The sequence below is a fragment of the Xyrauchen texanus genome, chromosome 4 (genome assembly GCF_025860055.1).
Source record: "Xyrauchen texanus isolate HMW12.3.18 chromosome 4, RBS_HiC_50CHRs, whole genome shotgun sequence".
NCBI lineage: Eukaryota > Metazoa > Chordata > Actinopteri > Cypriniformes > Catostomidae > Xyrauchen > Xyrauchen texanus.
In genome coordinates this window covers 8027680-8046487 of record NC_068279.1, presented here as the reverse complement: position 1 = coordinate 8046487, position 18808 = coordinate 8027680, and the positions used below count along the sequence as shown (strand labels likewise).

Here is an 18808-nt window from a genome sequence, read left to right as displayed (position 1 = left end):
GGGTGCCAATATTTTTGGCCACCACTGTATGTCTACATTAACTGGATCCCCTTGCTCCCACATAGTCTAAAAATAGGTAAGAGTTTTTTTTTTTTTTTACAAAACACCAGACAAACCCAACTACATTAATAGTAATGGCTTTGATTAGCTACTGTATATGAAGCTCCGTTTAAAAACAAACTAACATGCAATTAAAAAATGTATGCAATTAAAATGTCAAGATTACAGAATTGCAATTATTTTAAAATAATTATTATAGGATAATATGCCATAATCATTATACATGTTTACCTCCCTTAAATCATAATAATAAAATAAAAAAGTAGTATCATTAAATTCATAATATTAATATATTCACGCAGCTCAAACATTACAGCAATTACAATGTAACTGCATCATATCATAAATATTCTATTAATGACTACTGATGGCACGATAGCAACGGATTCGCATTTCCCGAGTGGTGCTAAATTGAAAACATCTTCGCTGCCTCCCTCGTGTGGAACACTGGAGGGAAAGGTGTGCGGGTCACCTGTCATCACTGGCTCGTACAGCACTGCGGGAAATTTACATAATCCTCCCAAGTGTGTGTGTGTGTGTGTGTGTGTGTGTGTGTGTGTGTGTGTGTGTGTGTGTGTGTGTGTGAGAAAGAGCGCGAGCAGACATTGTTTATGTAGCAGTTCCTCATTCCTGAATTATAAAAATTTGCTTTCTCAAAAAACACAGATGTTTTTTTTCTTCTCTCAAATGTATTATAATTTCTAATAAAAAAATTATCATCCACTGATTCATACCATTACACGAAAACAGCAGAATGGCGACAATGCAGCGCAGATCCCCGGTGGGAGGTGTGGAGAGGGGCTGTCTTTGATCTTTAAATACCCTCTAACATTATAACCACACTCCATTGCATTGATTTGTCTAACCGCTACCAAGTCGCGACTACAACATACAGACGTTCCCTAAGCGTGCCACATCGCTACGTGCGAGCGAGCGCACCTTTTCTTCTTTTCTGCTTTACCATCTGTCCCTTTCTTCCATTTCACGCGCAAGCAAAGGACATTCGCCCTTCAGATGTGCAGCCGGATCCCCCCACCTCTCTCTCTCCTCCCGCTGCAGTCCCTTTCTTTTCCCATCCCTCTCCGACTCTGATTCGCACGATGCAGACGCTCCCTGGCGCCGACTGTTTCCCCCTCCCCCACCCGCAAAGCTCCTGTTTCATTCAAAGATGGCGTCAGCTGTGGAGCAATTGGTCTCTGGCTGCATTTGTCGGGCTTGTTGTTGTCTGTGTTTCGACCGCGTTCTGGCACATTTTCCTCGGCCACTCGACCCGAGATTTCGGTGAGTAGCACGTAATCAGAGGCTGGATTTAAAATGTTCGTTAGTCCGAGCTGGACTGAAGGTGCTTCTGTCTTTCAGGGAAGGAGAAGGTAGAGGGAATGGGGGGTACGCGGAGATGAAGCGCGCGGGAGGGGTGGGAGGGGGAGCGCAAGAGTGAGCGAACTAGCCGAGGCCTAACTACTACTCTCGGCGGGCCTCGTCTCCTCCGCCACCGCCACTACCGCAGGCTCTCCGGTTGTCCAGGAAAGGCGGTTTACAGTAAGTAGGGAAGGAAGTGGAGCATGAAAATGGTGGAGGGAGCGCCGAGGAGCAGTCGAACGTGTCGCGGGAGGATTTTTTCTAATGGTTATCCGAGGCAGAGATTGAGGCAGCGCGCCTCCGTGTCAAACGTTGGCGGAATATTGGCGTTCTTTTTCAACGACTGAAGCGCGCTAGCAGCGGTAGCAAGTGGTTACCGGGCATTGTGTGTTTCGTTAGGCCGCTGTGTTTCTTAACGTCATATCAGACTGGAACAAGCTGGGAAAATATGTTTGGAGTATTAAGTCGCAGGCGGTGGTTGAGAACAGCGGGAAGGAGAGGTATGGAGGCAACATTGTCCTCAGCTGCACGTTGCTTGTGTTTTGGATCGTGCGGGAGCTAACAGCATCCACTTAGTGCACACTGGACTCTTTACTTTTCAGTTTACATTGTGTGGAAAGGCAAATCATACCCAAATAACCCCTAACACCGCATATTTACAAGCGTTAACGCATTCACACACTGCTGTTTGTAATATTATTTACATTTTCCAGTACAAGTCCCGTGGATGCTTCAGATAGCTTGTTGTGTTGGGTTTTAGTTTGAGATGTTTGTTTACTACTAGCCTTTTATTTTTATTTTTTAACACTATTTGACTTGTGATAAACACATATTTTAACAGGACGTGCCACTAAAAGTGCTACCTGTCTGTCATTGGTATGAAGTAGCATTAAGTCCATTTTTAAGTAATAATAGACATTGTATTCCAAAATTGACATTTTATGATGTTTTGAGATTTTTATACCATGCTGGTTTTATTTGATCTCAATCTTAAAACCTTATTAAAAATGATGCTTCAGTCATTCTTAGCATAAGGATATTCAGTATGAGCATAGATTTTAATAAGTGCAATAAACTATTTTATCTGATTAGAAATGTTGAGCATTTCAAGGGATGTCATGTTGCTGCATATTGTTTTGATTTAGTTTATGTTGACATGAGTGTTAGTTGCTAGGTTGTTACTACATTTAGCTTGTACTTAAACTGAAGCTGAAGCCAATTTGACTGTTTGTTATCTAAATGCATAACATAAAATTTGCCTGCTCTTGTCACACTTTTCTGAAGCGTATTGTGAAGTTCTAGTTCACTGCTGTTGTGCAGTAGATAATCATAGATGTGTTGGCATTTATTGAGGTGTTTGTGACATTTGCTCTTAACGTTTGTGTGTTTTGCTTCATCATTGCAACAGTTTTATTCTTTGCATGGTGTTTCTTACTCTTATCCATCCTCTTTGTGTGCAGGTTGCAAGTCCTTTTAAAGAATATTTAGTGGATGTTCAGCCTGGAATGAGGGATCTGTTCTGGACCACCCATTCCGGCAGAGTTTGGACAAGTTGTGACGAAGGCCATCAAGGAAGGACTGGACTATTGAACGATATTCTTACACTTGAAGCTTTTATTTCCCCAATGGGAGAAATCAACATCCATCTGCTTGAGTCCCATAATTCTTCACAAAGATGCACTATCAAAACACAAAACACTAAGCTCCAGAACTAAGGATTCTACCTGTCTGACTGTTTTTGAGACGTGCAGAAAACAAGACGCCAAAGGGTCTTTTCAGCTGGCCTAAAGGGAAAAAGTGTCTTGCAATTTTGTTTTCTCTTGGAGTAAGTGCTGTGTCTGCCTGTTGCATAGCTGCCCTCTTTGCTTAGGTGTGGCCACCCTTCACATAGAAGGGTCACTGGAATAGTGGGATCTGTTTTAGGTTGGGGGGGGGGGGGTTAAGGAGCCTATGCTATGGTGATCAGCTCCCTCTCTAACAGCTTCTGCTTAGGCACAGAGAGACTTTCTGCATCACCCCGGGACAAAGGATAGCCTCCTAGACGAAAAACAAGGAGGAGGTGGTGGAGGACAAGGCAGCGCCAGGGCAGAGGCCACTGGGTGCTTCCTAACGGTTGTAAAAGTGCGTTGGGCTCCTGCCCAACGGTAGTGCAGCAGCCATGGTGAAGCTGGCTAACCCGTTGTACACCACTTGGATCTTGGAAGCCATCAAAAAGGTGAAAAAACAAAAGCAGCGGCCGTCTGAAGAGCGCATCTGTAATGCTGTGTCAATATCCCATGGGCTTGACCGCAAGACAGTCCTGGAGCACCTTGAGCTCAGTGTTAAAGATGGCTCTGTACTCAAGGTGTCCAACAAGGGCCTCAACTCTTATAAGGACCCTGATAATCCTGGACGTTTAGCGCTCCCAAAGCCCAGGGCAGCAGGAGGTGGAGGGAGTTCTTGCACCTCTAGCTCCACCAAAAAACCTGGTTTAGACTGGAACAAGCTAATCAAGCGCTCTCTGGAGGGGCTTCACGAACCAGGTGGATCTTCTTTGAAGAGCATTGAACGCTTTCTGAAATGCCAGGCTGATGTTGCGGGTTTTTGTCTGGCAGTGGCTCTATGGCGCCAGGCCTTTTCCACCAGCAGCTCCGGCTGGCCCTGAAGCGGGCTGTTGCTCACGGGCGGATTGTAAAGCAAGGCCCGCTCTTCCAGTTTGTAAGCAGGAGTTCTCATAATGACAGGACAGGGTGTGTATCTCTGGATTCTCTGCCACCAGTGCGTCTGCTGCCCCACGAACAGGATCGGGTAAGATCATGAACTTTATGATCTGAATTGCAGTTCTTTTGGGTGGAGTTCTGTTTATGTTTGTGTGTGGTGCTCCCAGCAAACTTTCAGTTTCTCTTTTTGATGATCTGTTGTTTGTTTTTTTAACTCTAAGATCAGCCAATACTGATTCTTTTAAAAAGTGCCCTTTGCCACACGTTTATGTTATATTGAGCAGTTACATTTTTATGCCCTACACCGTTAAATTATGGTAAAACTTTACAAAAAGTTTCCATTTGTTTACATTATTGAAGTTAACATGAACTAATGAACTTAATGTTAGTTACATATACGATTACATTTATAAAATCAAAAGTTAAGGCACTATGAAATAACATGAACTAACAATGAACAATTGTATTTATATTAACTAACATTACAATTAATAAAAGCTGTAAAATATATTCTTCATTGTTTGTTCATGATACCTAATGCATTAACTAATGTTAACAGTTGGAACTTTTTTTATAAAGTTACCAAAATTACATTAATTGTAAATTGCTAAAAAAAAAAAATTTTTGGAAACATGAATAGTTCTGTTGCCAATATCAAAAGGTCGTTGTGACTTGCTGGTAAGCCGTAAAAACCATGAGAGCGTCACACACAGCAGAGGTATGCTAATATATATCTATTACAATCTCTAAAACTGCTCCAGAGAGAAGTCGATACTATATATATGATTTGTTTACTCTCTTTGGCGTTTTGTTGTAACCCAAATCACTAATTATTAAGCAAATGCGTGAAGAGACGGTCCCATTATGGTTAAAATGTAATTGCTGCGATTAGTGGTAATGTGACCAACATTAATCTGATTTAAATTGGGATCCTTACAGAATAGCTCTGAGATGAGTGACTGATGAGATATTGAGAGCACCTGTAGAGTGCACATGTTTGATTGACACCACGAGTGAGCATATTAAAGGGAGTGAATCTGAAAGTGCTCATGATTGCTCAAGCGGTCTCAATCGCTCAAAACAACGTCTGATTGTCATGACTCACGTTACATCCCGCGTACTCCGATTTGGATATGTGCGTTTATTTGTTGTTTAATTCATTTGTTTTACCTGTTTGGAGTCTATTTGGCTACGTTGACACTGCAAGCCTTAGTGCTCAATTCAGATTTATTGGTCCGATCTGATTTTTTTTGTTTGTCTGTTCACATTATTTTTTAAATGTGGCCAATATCAGATTCCAGTGTGAACTGGTCACAGTCCTGAACTGACCTGCATGCGCTTAAGTACAATAACAAAGATGTCACATGCAGCACGCTGTCATATGAAGGTAAACATGGAAGCCACTGATGTCAGCATTTTCACGTTCATTTATAAGGTAATGTGCTGCAGAAGCCAGCGATTTTGTGAGTCGGTGATGAGGATGATCAGCATGAGGAGAGAGCGAGCAACATTTTTAATAATGGCTTTTTGTGGAGCAGTGGCTGCTACTTTGCTTGCATTGAGCTGTCACCCTGTTTTAACATCTCACTGTCCCTCCACTGACTACCTTCACAGATGTCTTCCCTGTTCACAGAATGACCAAATAACTGCTGTTCTTTGAATGGCAAATGTTTGGAATGACACCTGTCAGCGCACTGAGCACAGAATTGTGACTAATGTCGCTGTAGAATGTCGTAAAAGTCGCATGAATTCCGATATGACTGTTCAGACTAAGGTCGCATTGCAAAAAATCAGACCTGTATCGAATTTAGGACTGCATATGGAAGTGGCCCAAACCAGAATTGAAAAGATCAGATTCTATGTGGTTTGTGCTGTTCAAAATGTTATGAAAGATAAAACCCAGATCTGAGTCACATAAGAGCAAAAATAAAAAACCCTTCATATTCATCTGAATAACAGCATGTCTGAAAGTTTAAATTTGTGAATACTTCAGAGACTACACTATCATGAATCAAGGGCTGAGAAAGCACTCATTCATTAGAGTAGCAGTGTATGTGTGATTCCCTGCATGCTGCGAAAATGATTGGCTCTGATTCTAGGGCCGATTGGCGATTTAGATCGGTGGCCGTTTAGGGTGCACCCCTAATATTTGCCAAAATGAGCAAATACTTGACCTTCCATTTCCAGTGTGATGAATGAACCAGAAGTAATATTAGCCAGGTTATTTTTCCCCTTAATTTCTGGGCTTATAAATTGATGGCACTTCCAAAAGTTAAAGGGATATTTAACCCCAAAATTGAAAAATTTGTCATATTCTCATTCGCGTGTTCTGAACTCCTATAACTTTGTTCCATGAAACACAAAAGCAGAAGGAACATGAAACATGTTGGATTTATTCAAATTGTGCTCAATCCCGAGCTATTGAGCTAATTTTCATTATTGAGGTTTTAATCAGACTACTTGTATAGTCGGGCAAGTAAAATTCTCTTTGACTTGCCCATTCAAAATTCCTCTTGTCCGTGACAAGCGTTAATGTAGAGGCCTGCTCTGTTTTAATCATCCGAAAGGTCCTGTGACATAGTTCAAAGCAACTTTTGTAAAATTGTACTCCACATAATTTATGACAGCCGGCCAAATATGCTGCACACCAAAACGCATAAGTTTACACAAACAGATGAAAACATCAGTCAAAGGAACCCTCTACATGGCGAGTAAATCACGGGCTTATTGCAACCAAATTTCGTGCTTTGCAACTAAAATTTTTATTTTGTTAGCCACTGGCTCACCAGAGCTTGAGTTGTGTAGTGGTGAAGAAGAACTTAAGTATCATGATCCTTTTACTGAATAGGAAGCCGGTGATTAAGATACTGTTTTCTTTTACAGCTTGTTGTGTCTGGTTAGTGCGCACTCTGAAGAAATTGAACTTATTTTGCTGCAGTGGGTCCGGATCTGTTGTGATCGCACTGGTCACTATCGCTTTAGCCTAGCCGTGAAATGGCATTGTCATTGCATTAAACGACATGAACACTGAGTTCGGTTATCTTTTCCCCGGACTGTTTTCACAACATTCTCTATTTTAAAGCATAGTACAGACCAGGAATGTGCCTGTTTGACATCTGTTAGAGGGTAAAAGTGTTGCAAAACTCGAGAGCTTGTAGATGTGAATTTGACAATGTGTTCAATAAATATTTATACAAGCATGTCATAAACATTATAGAAGTCAAAGTTTCCTTTTGCTTCGTTCCATGTATTTTGTGTCTAAAGACGGTACCCAGGCACCCCATTTTCATTTCATGTTTCTTAAAATCCTTTATTTACATTAAGAAATATGAAAATAAAATTTACAATCTTGCATACTATATTGGTTGAAACCATGTATATGAAAACATATATATATGTACACTGATCAGCCACAACATTAAAACCACCTGCCTAATTTGTTTGTTGATTGCACCAACAATCATTCCACAGTCCAAATGGGGGGCAGTGGTGGCTCAGTGGTTAAGGCTCAGGGTTACTGACCAGAAGGTCAGGGGTTCAAGCCCCAGCACCACCAAGATGCTACTGTTGGGCCCTTGAGCAAGGCAATAGGGGGATTGTCCCTGTGATAAATGTAAATCACTGAGATAAAATGTTCTCCCCATGCTGATGGTTGATGTGAACATTAACTGAAGCTCCTGACCTGTATCTGCCTGATTTTATGCACTGCACTGCTGCCATATGATTGGCTGATAAATGCATCACATGGCTGATTGTTGGTGCCTGACGGGCTGGTTTGAGTATTTCTGTAACTGCTGATCTCCTGGGATTTTCACACAACAGTCTCTAGAATTAAATCTGAATGGTGCCAAAAACATAGTGAGCGGCAATTCTGTGAAAGTTTGGAATAATGTACAGATTTTGCTCTTATAGAAAGAAATTGGTACTTTTATTCATCAAAGTGGCATTCAGCTGATCACAATGTATCAGTCAGGATATTAATTATGTGAAACATTACAATAATAAAAAAAAAAACTTCTTAAACGAAAGAGCTCTCATAAATAAATCCTCCACGTGCAGCAATGACAGCTTTGCAGATCTTTGGCATTCTAGCTGTCAGTTTGTCCAGATACTCGGGTGACATTTCACCCCACGCTTCCTGTAGCACTTGCCATAAATGTGGCTGTCATGTCTGACACTTCTCACACACCTTACAATCTAGCTGATCCCACAATAGCTCAATGGGGTTAAGATCCATAACACTCTTTTCCATTATCTGTATTTCTTTGCCCACTCTAACCTTTTCTTTTAATTTTTCTGTTTCAAAAGTGGCTTTTTCTTTGTAATTCTTCCCATAAGGCCTGCACCCATGAGTCTTCTCTTTACTGTTGTGCATGAAACTGGTGTTGAGCAGGTAGAGTTCAATGAAGCTGTCAGCTGAGGAAATGTGAAGTGTTTATTTCTCAAACTAGAGACCCTGATATATTTATCCTCTTGTTTAGTTGTACACCTGGGACTTCTATATCTCTTTCTGTCCTTGTTAGAGCCAGTTGTCCTTTGTCTTTTGAAGACAGTAGTGTACACCTTTGTATGAAATTTCAAGCATTGTTATAGCCTTCATTCCTCAAAACAAAGATTGACTGACGAGTTTCTAGAGAAAGCTGTTTTTCTTTGCCATTTTTGACCTAATGTTGTCCTTAAGATATACCAGTCTATTGCATACCATGACCAAACAAACACAAAGACAATGTTAAGCTTCATTTAACAAACCAAATAGTTTTCAAATGTGTTTAGCAAGATTACTCAAAGATAAGGTATTGGAGTAATGGCTGGTGGAAATAGATTTGATCAAAAAGCACTTTTTTCCAAATAGTGATGGTGCTGTTTTTTTTTACATCAGTAATGTCCTTACTCTAGTTTGTGATCAGCTGAATGCCACTTTGGTGAATTAAAGTACCAATTTCCTTCCGAAACAGCAAAATCTGTACATTATTCCAAACTTTTGGTCCCCACAGTATTTCACAAAAGTGAGTACACCCCTCACATTTTTGTAAATATTTGATTATATCTTTTCATTTGACAACACTGAAGAAATTACACTTTGCTACAATGTAAAGTAGTGAGTGTACAGCTTGTATAACAGTGTAAATTTGCTGTCCCCTCAAAATAACTCAACACACAGCCATTTAATGTCTAAACCGCTGGCAACAAAAGTTAGTACATCCCGAAGTGAAAATGTCCAAATTGGGCCCAATTAGCCATTTTCCCTCCCCGGTGTCATGTGACTCGTTAGTGTTACAAGGTCTCAGGTGTGAATGGGGAGCATTAATACAATAGCCTAAAAAATAGAATATCCTTAAAGAATAGTTGCCTAATGAAGAGTTTGATACCCATTTAAATGAACCTAAATAACGCATCGAAAGCCAGATGTTCTTTACCAACGTATCAGATTACTCAGGCAGCAAAGTATGCGCGCTGACAGAGGATGTGTAATTGCTGGTAGCGAATATAATGTGCATGGTGGGTAACTACGACATCTTGGATTCAGAATGACACAAGAAATGCTGTTAGCCACAGACACACACTTGAAGAAATACACTATATATTTTTTTGGCCACTTTGTTATTTTAATACCGTTTTTTTTTTAAGTGCAAATTGAATTTAGAAATGCCTTTTTGGTTTAAGTTTTTCATTTAAGTAATACGAATGTACTTTAGTGAACCTATTTCTTGGATATCACCCATTCCTAGAAGGGAATAAAAAGATTTATTCACACATTCAAAGTCATTACCCTTCTTAAACGGCTAAACTGGGTCCAGGTAATAAAACATTAAAGCATGGATGAAATGGGTTCATTGCCAAAGAGATATTGCACTGTTGATTGCACTTACCCCCAAGTGTCCAACCAGCTGTTTTTGCAGGGGTCTAATTGCACATGCAGGGAGGCCTGCAATGAGAGCATTAAAGTAGTCCAGTCTAGTTATGACAAGTGACTGAACAAGAAATTGTGTGGCATGTTCTGGAAAGGAAGGCCTTATCTTCCTGATATTTTAGGGTATAAATCTACACGATCTTGAGGTCTTTGAGGCGTGATCTGTGAAACTGAGTTTGTTATTGATGGTTACCCCTAGATTTCTGACCGTTTTGGAAGGAGTTACTGTAGTTGCACCCAGCTGCATTTTGATGTTGTGTTCAACAGCTGGGTTAAGTTGCAGGTGGTGTTCCTTCTTCCAGGCCGAGATGTATGCCAGGCAGGCAGAGATTTGAGCAGTCACTGTGGTATCATTGGGCTGGAAAGACAAGTAGAGTTGCGTGTCATCAGCGAAGCAGTGGTAAGAGAAACCATGTGCCTGAATGTGACAACATTAGTGGTTACTGCATTTTGCTTTTGCAGGCCAGGTCAAAGGCATATGATTATGGTATCCTGAAAACCCTAGTAGTTACTGTGTTCATTAGCAGTGTATGTTCATTTTTATTTGTAATATTTTCTATTTGGCCTAGGTGGGAGCTCCTATTACTCTTAGTGTTCAGATGGCATGTTAATGGCTTTTCAGCATTTTTTACAAGGTTGTCATTGCTGTACGGTCAGGCTTGGGCAGAGTCACAAAATACTACTGTTGTTGTTCAGCAATGCCTATGTAAAGCCACAGAGTCAAAGAAAACAAGTCAGAGGAACAGAGACGGTCAAGAATGAGAGGTCACGTGAGCTTTGCTTCCTGCCGTGGTTGCCAGCTGCAAGATGGGCCGTTGACTGGGGGAGAAACAGAGAAAGAATGTGTGTATGTGTTTGAGAGAGTGAAAGAGAGGGTGTGTGCTTGTTTTTATGTTTGGAAATGTATAAGAAAACCAGGCAGAATGGGTTTATCTGTTAGAAACAAGGGAGAGGCAGGGATTAGCCTGTCTGTGCAAAAGTGTGAGAGAGGTGAGATGGAGGGATTTGTCAAAATGCTGGTAGAGACATCCATGCATGCTCAAACTGATATACTCCATACCACAGTGTATTAGAGAGCGGGATGTAGAAGGATAGATCGCGGCAGAACAGCAGACAAACAGGCGACAAGATCAGCACAGTACACACCCATTTTTTGTAACCTGATAAATAGCAGCTCTGCCTTCTGCTCCCCAGGGGCTAAACGCACACATTTGCACACACCCAGTCCTCCTATCACTTCTCATGTGGGTCACATGCATGATGTGCAGGGTGTTGGCTGTCAGAATGATGCCAAGCTAAATTTGAGCTCAGAGTTTGCAGCTTGAGTCTTTTTTTGAATGGGAACCTGATGTTGAGACGTTACATGGCCCAAGGTATTCTGTGTGTGTTGTGTCTGGCTGGAGTTGCAGAAGTACTACATAGAAAGCGAAAAATAATATTTTCTTTTTATTTTATAACTGCTGTTGTTATGTAATTGGAATGTATTTGGCCATGTTTAGGGGGTTTTATTACTTATGTTTGGTTTTGCCTGTCCTGAAACGGTTTAATTGTCTCTCCTCCTCTCAGATAGTTTGTTTTTCATAGCAGCATGGTCTGCTTTTTTTCCGAACCATGATGTATTCGCAATTTCAATGTTTCTATCAACGAGAGTAGGCCTATTTATTATTTGTCAGCTATTGCATGTGTTTCCGGTATTGTTTTTACTTATCTCACCATCATAAAGTCTTTGAACAGAACTACTATGCTTGCAGAGATGGACTACTTCAGCGATAAAGGGCCCAGATGGAATCAGTGGACGGAATCTGCATTTTCAGCTCTAAATTTGAGGAAAACTTGCGTCATTTATTAAAATATACACGGCTACTTCAGTCTTGATTAAATGAGCCAAAATATGTTATAAACTAGTGTTGTCAAAATATTCGGTACTTCGGTACCAAGTCGGTACTAAAAAAAAAAAACGTCTCGGTACCAAGTACCCGATCAAAGTTCGCGCATGCAAGCACGAAGCTTGTGAAGTTGCGTCCTCATGAAAGCGCTGAGACATGGCGACCGCCGGCGCTGCTGTGGTGACTGCTCTTGTTGAAAAGAAAGGAGGAAAGAGCCATGTGTGGAAATATTTCGGATTTGCGGCTGATGACGAGGGGAACATCATAGATCATCAAAAACCAATTTGCAAACGATGTCATCAAAGTTTTCTCTCAAAAGCAGGAAACACATCAAACTTGATAAAACACCTTAAAGACCGACACCCAGATCTAATGAAAGAGTTCAAGCAGGTAAGTTTCAAATTAATTTCAAATTTAGAGGTTTTGTTTTGAGTTATATACCATATTTTAATTTGAATGTCGGATTGAAATAAACACAATGTTAGCCGTGTAGTAAATCATTAGCATAACGTTACGTTATGTGTTTTTTAGGTGTGTAATTTATTTTCATTTATTAGTTGTGGAAAAACTTGAAACACAATTTTAAATAAGTATAAAGAATGGCATTGTTTACCTTTTATTAATAAAAATAGTGTGTTGTTCAATTAGCATGTTTTTGTGTTTTGCTTTGTTACCGAGAACCATGGATTTTTTTCTTGTAAATTTAGTCTAAATTAAACTTTGGTTTGGTACCGAAATTGGTACCGAGAAATGTTGTTACCGTGACAACACTATTTATAAACAAACACAAAATAGACAGGTGATATGCAGAACTTTGCGTATGATGGGTGTTAAAAGTTTGCAGGACTCTAGTGATCTAGTAACAGCTGTGTCCTGTTTGATTGACAGGCGGCGTATGTGTGTGTGTGCTGAACGTGCACGTGTGTTCTGAAAATGCTCTGGCTAATGCATGCCTAAACGGTCAAATACACTTCAAAATTCCACCAAAATGCCCATCTTCTTGAGTGATGTCTCTCTGTGATGCCATATCACCATGTACCTCTGTACCAGTTGCCCTCTGAAGCTTAGCAGGGCTGAGCCTGGTCAGTACCTGGATGGGAGACCTCCTGGGAAAACTGAGGTTGCTGCTGGAAGAGGTAGTAGGGAGTTCAGCAGGGGGTGCTCACACTGCAGACTGTGTAGGTCTTAATGCCCCAGTATAGTGTAAAAAGGCAGAGTCCTTTGTATGAAATCTCAAATTCCCCCCCATTGGCACTTTATCAATCATGCCTTCTTAATAATCCCCATCCATTAATTGGCTCTTATCAATCCACTCTATCCTCTCCACCAATCGCTGGTGTGTGGTGAGCGTACTGGCGCTCTATGGCTGCCATTGCATTCAGGTTGATGCTGCACACTGGTGGTGGTTGAGGCTGTTCACTGTGCGCTATATAAATGTTCATGAATGAATGTAAATGATGGAGAAGAAAAGCGGATTTTTATTAAAATGTCGCCGGGTTGGGCCAAAATCTTATATAACTAGATGAGTAATTTTATATCATGATAACGAAATATATCACAATATAGTAAAGGTTTTCTGGAAAATAATAAAAAAATTGGCTTATGGGGCCTGGGTAGCTCAGCTAGTAAAGACGCTGACTACCACCCTTTGAATGGTAAAGTTCAAGTTCGAATCCAGGGCATGTAGAGTGACTCCAGCCAGGTCTCCTAAGCAACCAAATTTGATTCTAGGGAGGGTATAATCACATGGGGTAACCTCCTCGTGGTCACTATAATGTGGTTCACTGTCGGGGGGGCGTTTGGTGAGTTGTGTTTGGATGCCACGAATAGAGTGAAGCCTCCAGACGTGCCATGTCTCCGCAGTGACGCACTCAACAAGCCGTGTGATAAGATGCGTAGATTGACGTCTCAGACGAGGATTCGTCCTCCGCCACCCGGATTGAGGCGAGTCACTACACCACCACAAGGACTTAAAGTACATTGGGAATTGAGCATTCCAAATTGGGGAGAAAGGGGAGAAAAATTGGGTTATATATTAAATAACCATACTGTAATGCCTATGCAGTCAGTGAAAAAAAAATTTTAAATTGAGAACTAAATCTCTTTTTTTTTTGGAACAAGACAATGAGTAAATAAATAAAAATCAACTTGTTTTCAAAAAAGTTACCTGGCTAACAACTATAAATATAACAGTATGCTGCATTTCAGTTTAAAATGTTGTTGATCAATGTTGTTGTTGTTGTTGTTATTATTATAAACTTTGCTCAAGAAATTTAAGGTCTTAAAGCATTGTGGAAAATAAAACATAAGTTAAAAAAAAAAAATACATGAAAAATAAACACTTCTTGAAGAAAATAAATATAAAAGAAAAATGAAATATTCGCATGACAGATGAGTAGAACATATAACACTTTTAAAGTGCCAAATGCACAATTAAGGTAATTGAATTTGCTTGGGTGGGCGAAGAAACATTTTCAATGCCGGAAAATCCTGTCCAGGTTCCTCCAATTCCCTCAGTCTCACGTATAGCCCTGCCCTCTGATAGATAAGCCCACGCTGCGCGCATGGATATTTACTCTTGCATTATACACGATAAAGCAAAATCTCTGACAATTTACATTTAATATCGTCGCCACGATATATCGTCATATCTCCCAGCCCTACTTGTAAGTATAAATGTAAGCTAATAGACCTGCTGCTGTCTAGTGTCATTCTAATAATCAAACAACCATAACAAGAAAATTAGAGCACACTCACTGTTCCTGACTGGGTAACTTTAGTAGCTTTAAAAAGTATGAATGTATTATAATCATACAGTGAAGACCAGTAGTAGTTTTGTTGCATTTTATACTGAATGTTTACTTTAATAATTGATACTGCTGTTAAATAGATTTTTACAACTGATTTGTTTACTTTATTATTTGTTCTATTATTTTTAATGTATTTCTATTCATTGCTGTTTTTATTGTTATTTTATTACTGACTATTTACTAGTCTTGAATAATTACTTAAGAACTTGTAACCATTATTCCATAATTAACATATTAGTTAGTGTTAATACATTTTGTGGTTTTGAAGCTGGTATTGATAATGAGCAAGCACTGGCTGTGACCCCGATTTGTAGGAGGGATTTGTGTAGTCAACACACGAATTACTGTGTGTCACTCCTCTATTTAAACACGACCTGCTTACATGTTCTTCCTTTTAATAGGGGGTCATTTCCAGGGCATATGTGGGGAGTGGGAGGGGGGCTTGAGTCAAACAAGGGGCATGGATGTAAAGATAGGACATTTCATAGTTCTGGCGGGGGGGGGTATGAGTGTGTGTGTATATAGGACATTAAGTGGGCTGGTCCTGATGAGAGGGTTTTGTGTAAGAGATGGCTGCCTCGTGTTGCCCTTTCACAGCTGAAAGCTCCAGGGTTGAAGGAGTACCTTGGGCGGTGATTCTGGGGACATAAATATGGGCTGCAATGATATGGTCATTAGTTGAACATCTTTTGTAAAACCCAGTTTTTTTTTATTTTTATTACCAGGCCACATGAAATCTGTGCCCACAAAACTCCATAGAAAGCTGAGATTTTTGCTGAATACAAACACCTGTCTTTCAGATTTCTACACATATCCTGTCCTTTTGTGGTTGTTTAAATAAAGATCTTGGCCTAGAGGTCGACCGATATGGGTTTTTTCAGGCCGATGCCGATCTTTTGAAATCCGGGTCGGCTGATGGCCGATTAATGCGGCCGATTTATTTTGGCCGATATTCGGCCGATATGTGCTTGTTTTTAACCTCTTATTTGAACCTTTTATTTGAAAGATAAAATGTAACACAAATAATTACTTAAGATAGACAAAATTTCTCAACAAATACATTTATTGAACACTTGACACTTAAATTAAAAATGTATAATGTAAAAACATATTGTATAAATAATGTAGAACAAATATATTAAATAAACAAAGCAGGTGTTACGAACTGCGCCGAGACACGAAGGTTGAGATCCAAATGCAGCTTTAATTAAGGGGCAATCCAGACATGTAATCCAATATTCAGGGCATCCAAGAGAAGCACAGGCATAACTAGGGATAGGTATCGTTAAGGTTTTAATGGTATTACTATCTTACCGATACTGCTTATCGAGCCGGTACTTTAACTGTATTCTTAACGGTTCTTTTTAAGATAAACGTTATATAGGCACAGTGATTTATTTTCAGGAAGGTCTACTAACATTACTGTTCAGGTGTGGTCTAAAAAGAAATCCTAATAATCTAGTAATCAATTGTAAAATAACACTGCATAGTTTATCATAGATTAATGCTTATTAATGCAGAAGTTATTCATTCAACAGCTGTAAGTGATTTTCTCTTTGCCTTTTGATTCGCAGTAATGGCTCAATCGTTAGCATGTTTATTAGGATGCTTCCCCTTTAAGACAGAGTTCAGATCTAATAGACTCCTGATGCAGCATATTTTCTCCCAACTATTTCCATAACTACATCCATTTAAGACATAAACTGTGTTTAAGTGAATCTCCAAGCCGGTCGTTTAGACATATTTTTGTGTATAGTTGATCGTTTAGACGCACACATGAAACCCAAAATAGCCTATACTTGTCTCGTTGCGGTGTGTTTCGGAGCGCGCGCTGTCTTGGGAACGGTATCTCTTGCACTCTTTTTATTATTAAACGCGTCCCGCAATTTAGCAACAGTAGCTAGACTGCATTTTACAACAATCACCAATCGTGCTGATTCTGACGTTAAGTTTGAGTTTTAGGGAGAAATGTCAGTGCGTGAAGGGAAGGAAGTTGTGCTAGACAGAATGCGGTTTATGTATAAATATTCTTTTTATAATCTTTGGAAGGCGAAATATAAAATAAAATCAGACTAAAATCACAGATCTAAACCAGGCTACGTTTGAGTGTTTAGTTCTGTCACTCATTTAGCAGGGCTGTGTTGTGCTCGCTGTGCGCGAGATCTCTCTCTCTCTCTGACTGCGAATAGCTAAATTGCATCACAGATAAATGGTTTCATGGAATTATACATAGAAATGGCTGGCGAGATAAAATAACTTTCTCTTTATAGCAATAATCAGGGTGGGAAATTAGCACCCGCCACTAGGGTTGTGCCGATGGACGATATCATCGTCCATCGTGATGGCTGACCAACATCACGATGTAGAGCCACCATCGTGATGCCACACCCCCTTTTGCGAGTCTTGCTAGTGTGACTCACTAATCCTAGTCTCTTCTAACCTAAAAACTTTGCAGGGATTGCTCTGTAAATTAAATTGAGAATATAACTAATGCATATATGCTGTTTTAAATACTGTATTATATGCCAGAGACGTCAAATAACTTTTGTCTGGTTAATACTTTTAAAGAAATTTCCTTGGCCATAAATCCATAATGTCAAATCAAATGAAAGAAACAAGTTGAATATGAATAACACCCATTTATTAAAACATAGAAGAACAAGAAATAAAGAACAAGAAAACGGGAACAACACTCAGACCGAAACTCGGCATTAATATTTCACTTATAATTAGCAGCACAATTAACTTCAGCACAGGCTACAAAATAAATTGTTATTGAAATATTGTAAAGTGGTCATATAAACTACACAAATGATCGTTTAAAAAATAATAAACGGTCAATACAAAATCGAATAGCTCCGCAACGGATGGTGAAAAATTCGTAAAGAAGTCTACTATCTTTCACCATAGACCATGTTTAAATTTCGATGTTTCTGGCCAGAAATACCAACATATTCACTTTATCTGGTTTTAATAAGCTGCGGATTGGAGTAACTACACTACCCGGTGTGCTGAAGACCCGCTCTGATGGAGTACTGGTAGCACATATATTTCCGTGCTAATCTTGCCATGAACGGAAACCTTTTGTCGTTCGTTTTCCACCAAGTCAGCGGATCCTCTTTCCCATCAATGGCCATTTCCTGCAGGTACATGGTCATTTCTGCCTCGACCTTTTGCTCATCAGTGAGCGTGGCTGTGGCTGCTCTCTTCGCAAGAAGGCTGCCCAAAGACAACTTTTTTTCTTAGAGCTAATATATTAAAAAGCCCGGATGAGTAGGCTACTAATTAGTTGGGCTAGTAAAATAACGAAATTATAGTTTTTCAGTAGAAAAAAAATATCTATGTAAAGAGATATATTAAAATAAAAAGTGCACAACTCTTCTTAAGTGGAAGAAATATTTTTCCCCCTTACGTGCAACCTATTGGAAAGCGCGGATGAGTCAGTTGGGATAGTAAAATAACGAAATTATAGTTTTTAAGTGGAAAATAGTATTTATGTAAAGAGATGTATTAAAATAAAAAGTGCACAACTCTTCGTAAGTGAAAGCTAAAAAAAAAAAATGCTTCGTGTCGTGCAACCTACTGATAAAGCGCCGACGAGTCATTAGTTGGGTTAGTAAAATAACGAAATTATAATTTGTCATAATTTTTGAAAATTATATGAAATTATATAACCCCGCCCCGCCCCACCGACGATATCATCGTCCATCGCGATGTTTTACTGTCAACATCGTCAACTGCCAATTTAGGGGACATCGCCCAACCCTACCCGCCACCAGCCAATGGTGGGTACTTTTTCAAAGTGGCGCGTGACTTTGCCTTGTATACCAGCCACAGTGGCGGGTAGATTGTAAAACATATTTTTATTGGTTACTAAAAATATTCCTTGTAACGGATTTGACAGCTTTTGTCAAAGAATGCTGTTGCTAAGTAACAATAATGCACTTTTGTCGAGTAACTAATTTGATTGGTTTTCAGTGACACATTTAGCTGAGCTGAGGTAGGCCTACATACAGTACAGACGAAAGGAAAATTAAAAAATGTGGCGACATATACCCGGTGTTAAGAGGCCCACCGCGGAGT

At 39.8% G+C, this 18808-nt stretch overlaps 1 protein-coding gene across 1 annotated transcript in view; it reads left to right on the top strand.

The window, feature by feature from the left end:
• Nucleotides 1-1221: 1221 nt before the first annotated feature.
• LOC127638547 (histone acetyltransferase KAT6A-like) overlaps nucleotides 1222-18808 on the top strand; it is a 64277-nt gene continuing 46690 nt past the window's right edge. Inside the window, 3 exon segments of the mRNA XM_052120121.1 lie at nucleotides 1222-1341; nucleotides 2880-4009; nucleotides 4012-4206. Coding sequence (XP_051976081.1) covers nucleotides 3578-4009; nucleotides 4012-4206 — 627 coding nt within the window. The 5' untranslated portion in view covers nucleotides 1222-1341; nucleotides 2880-3577.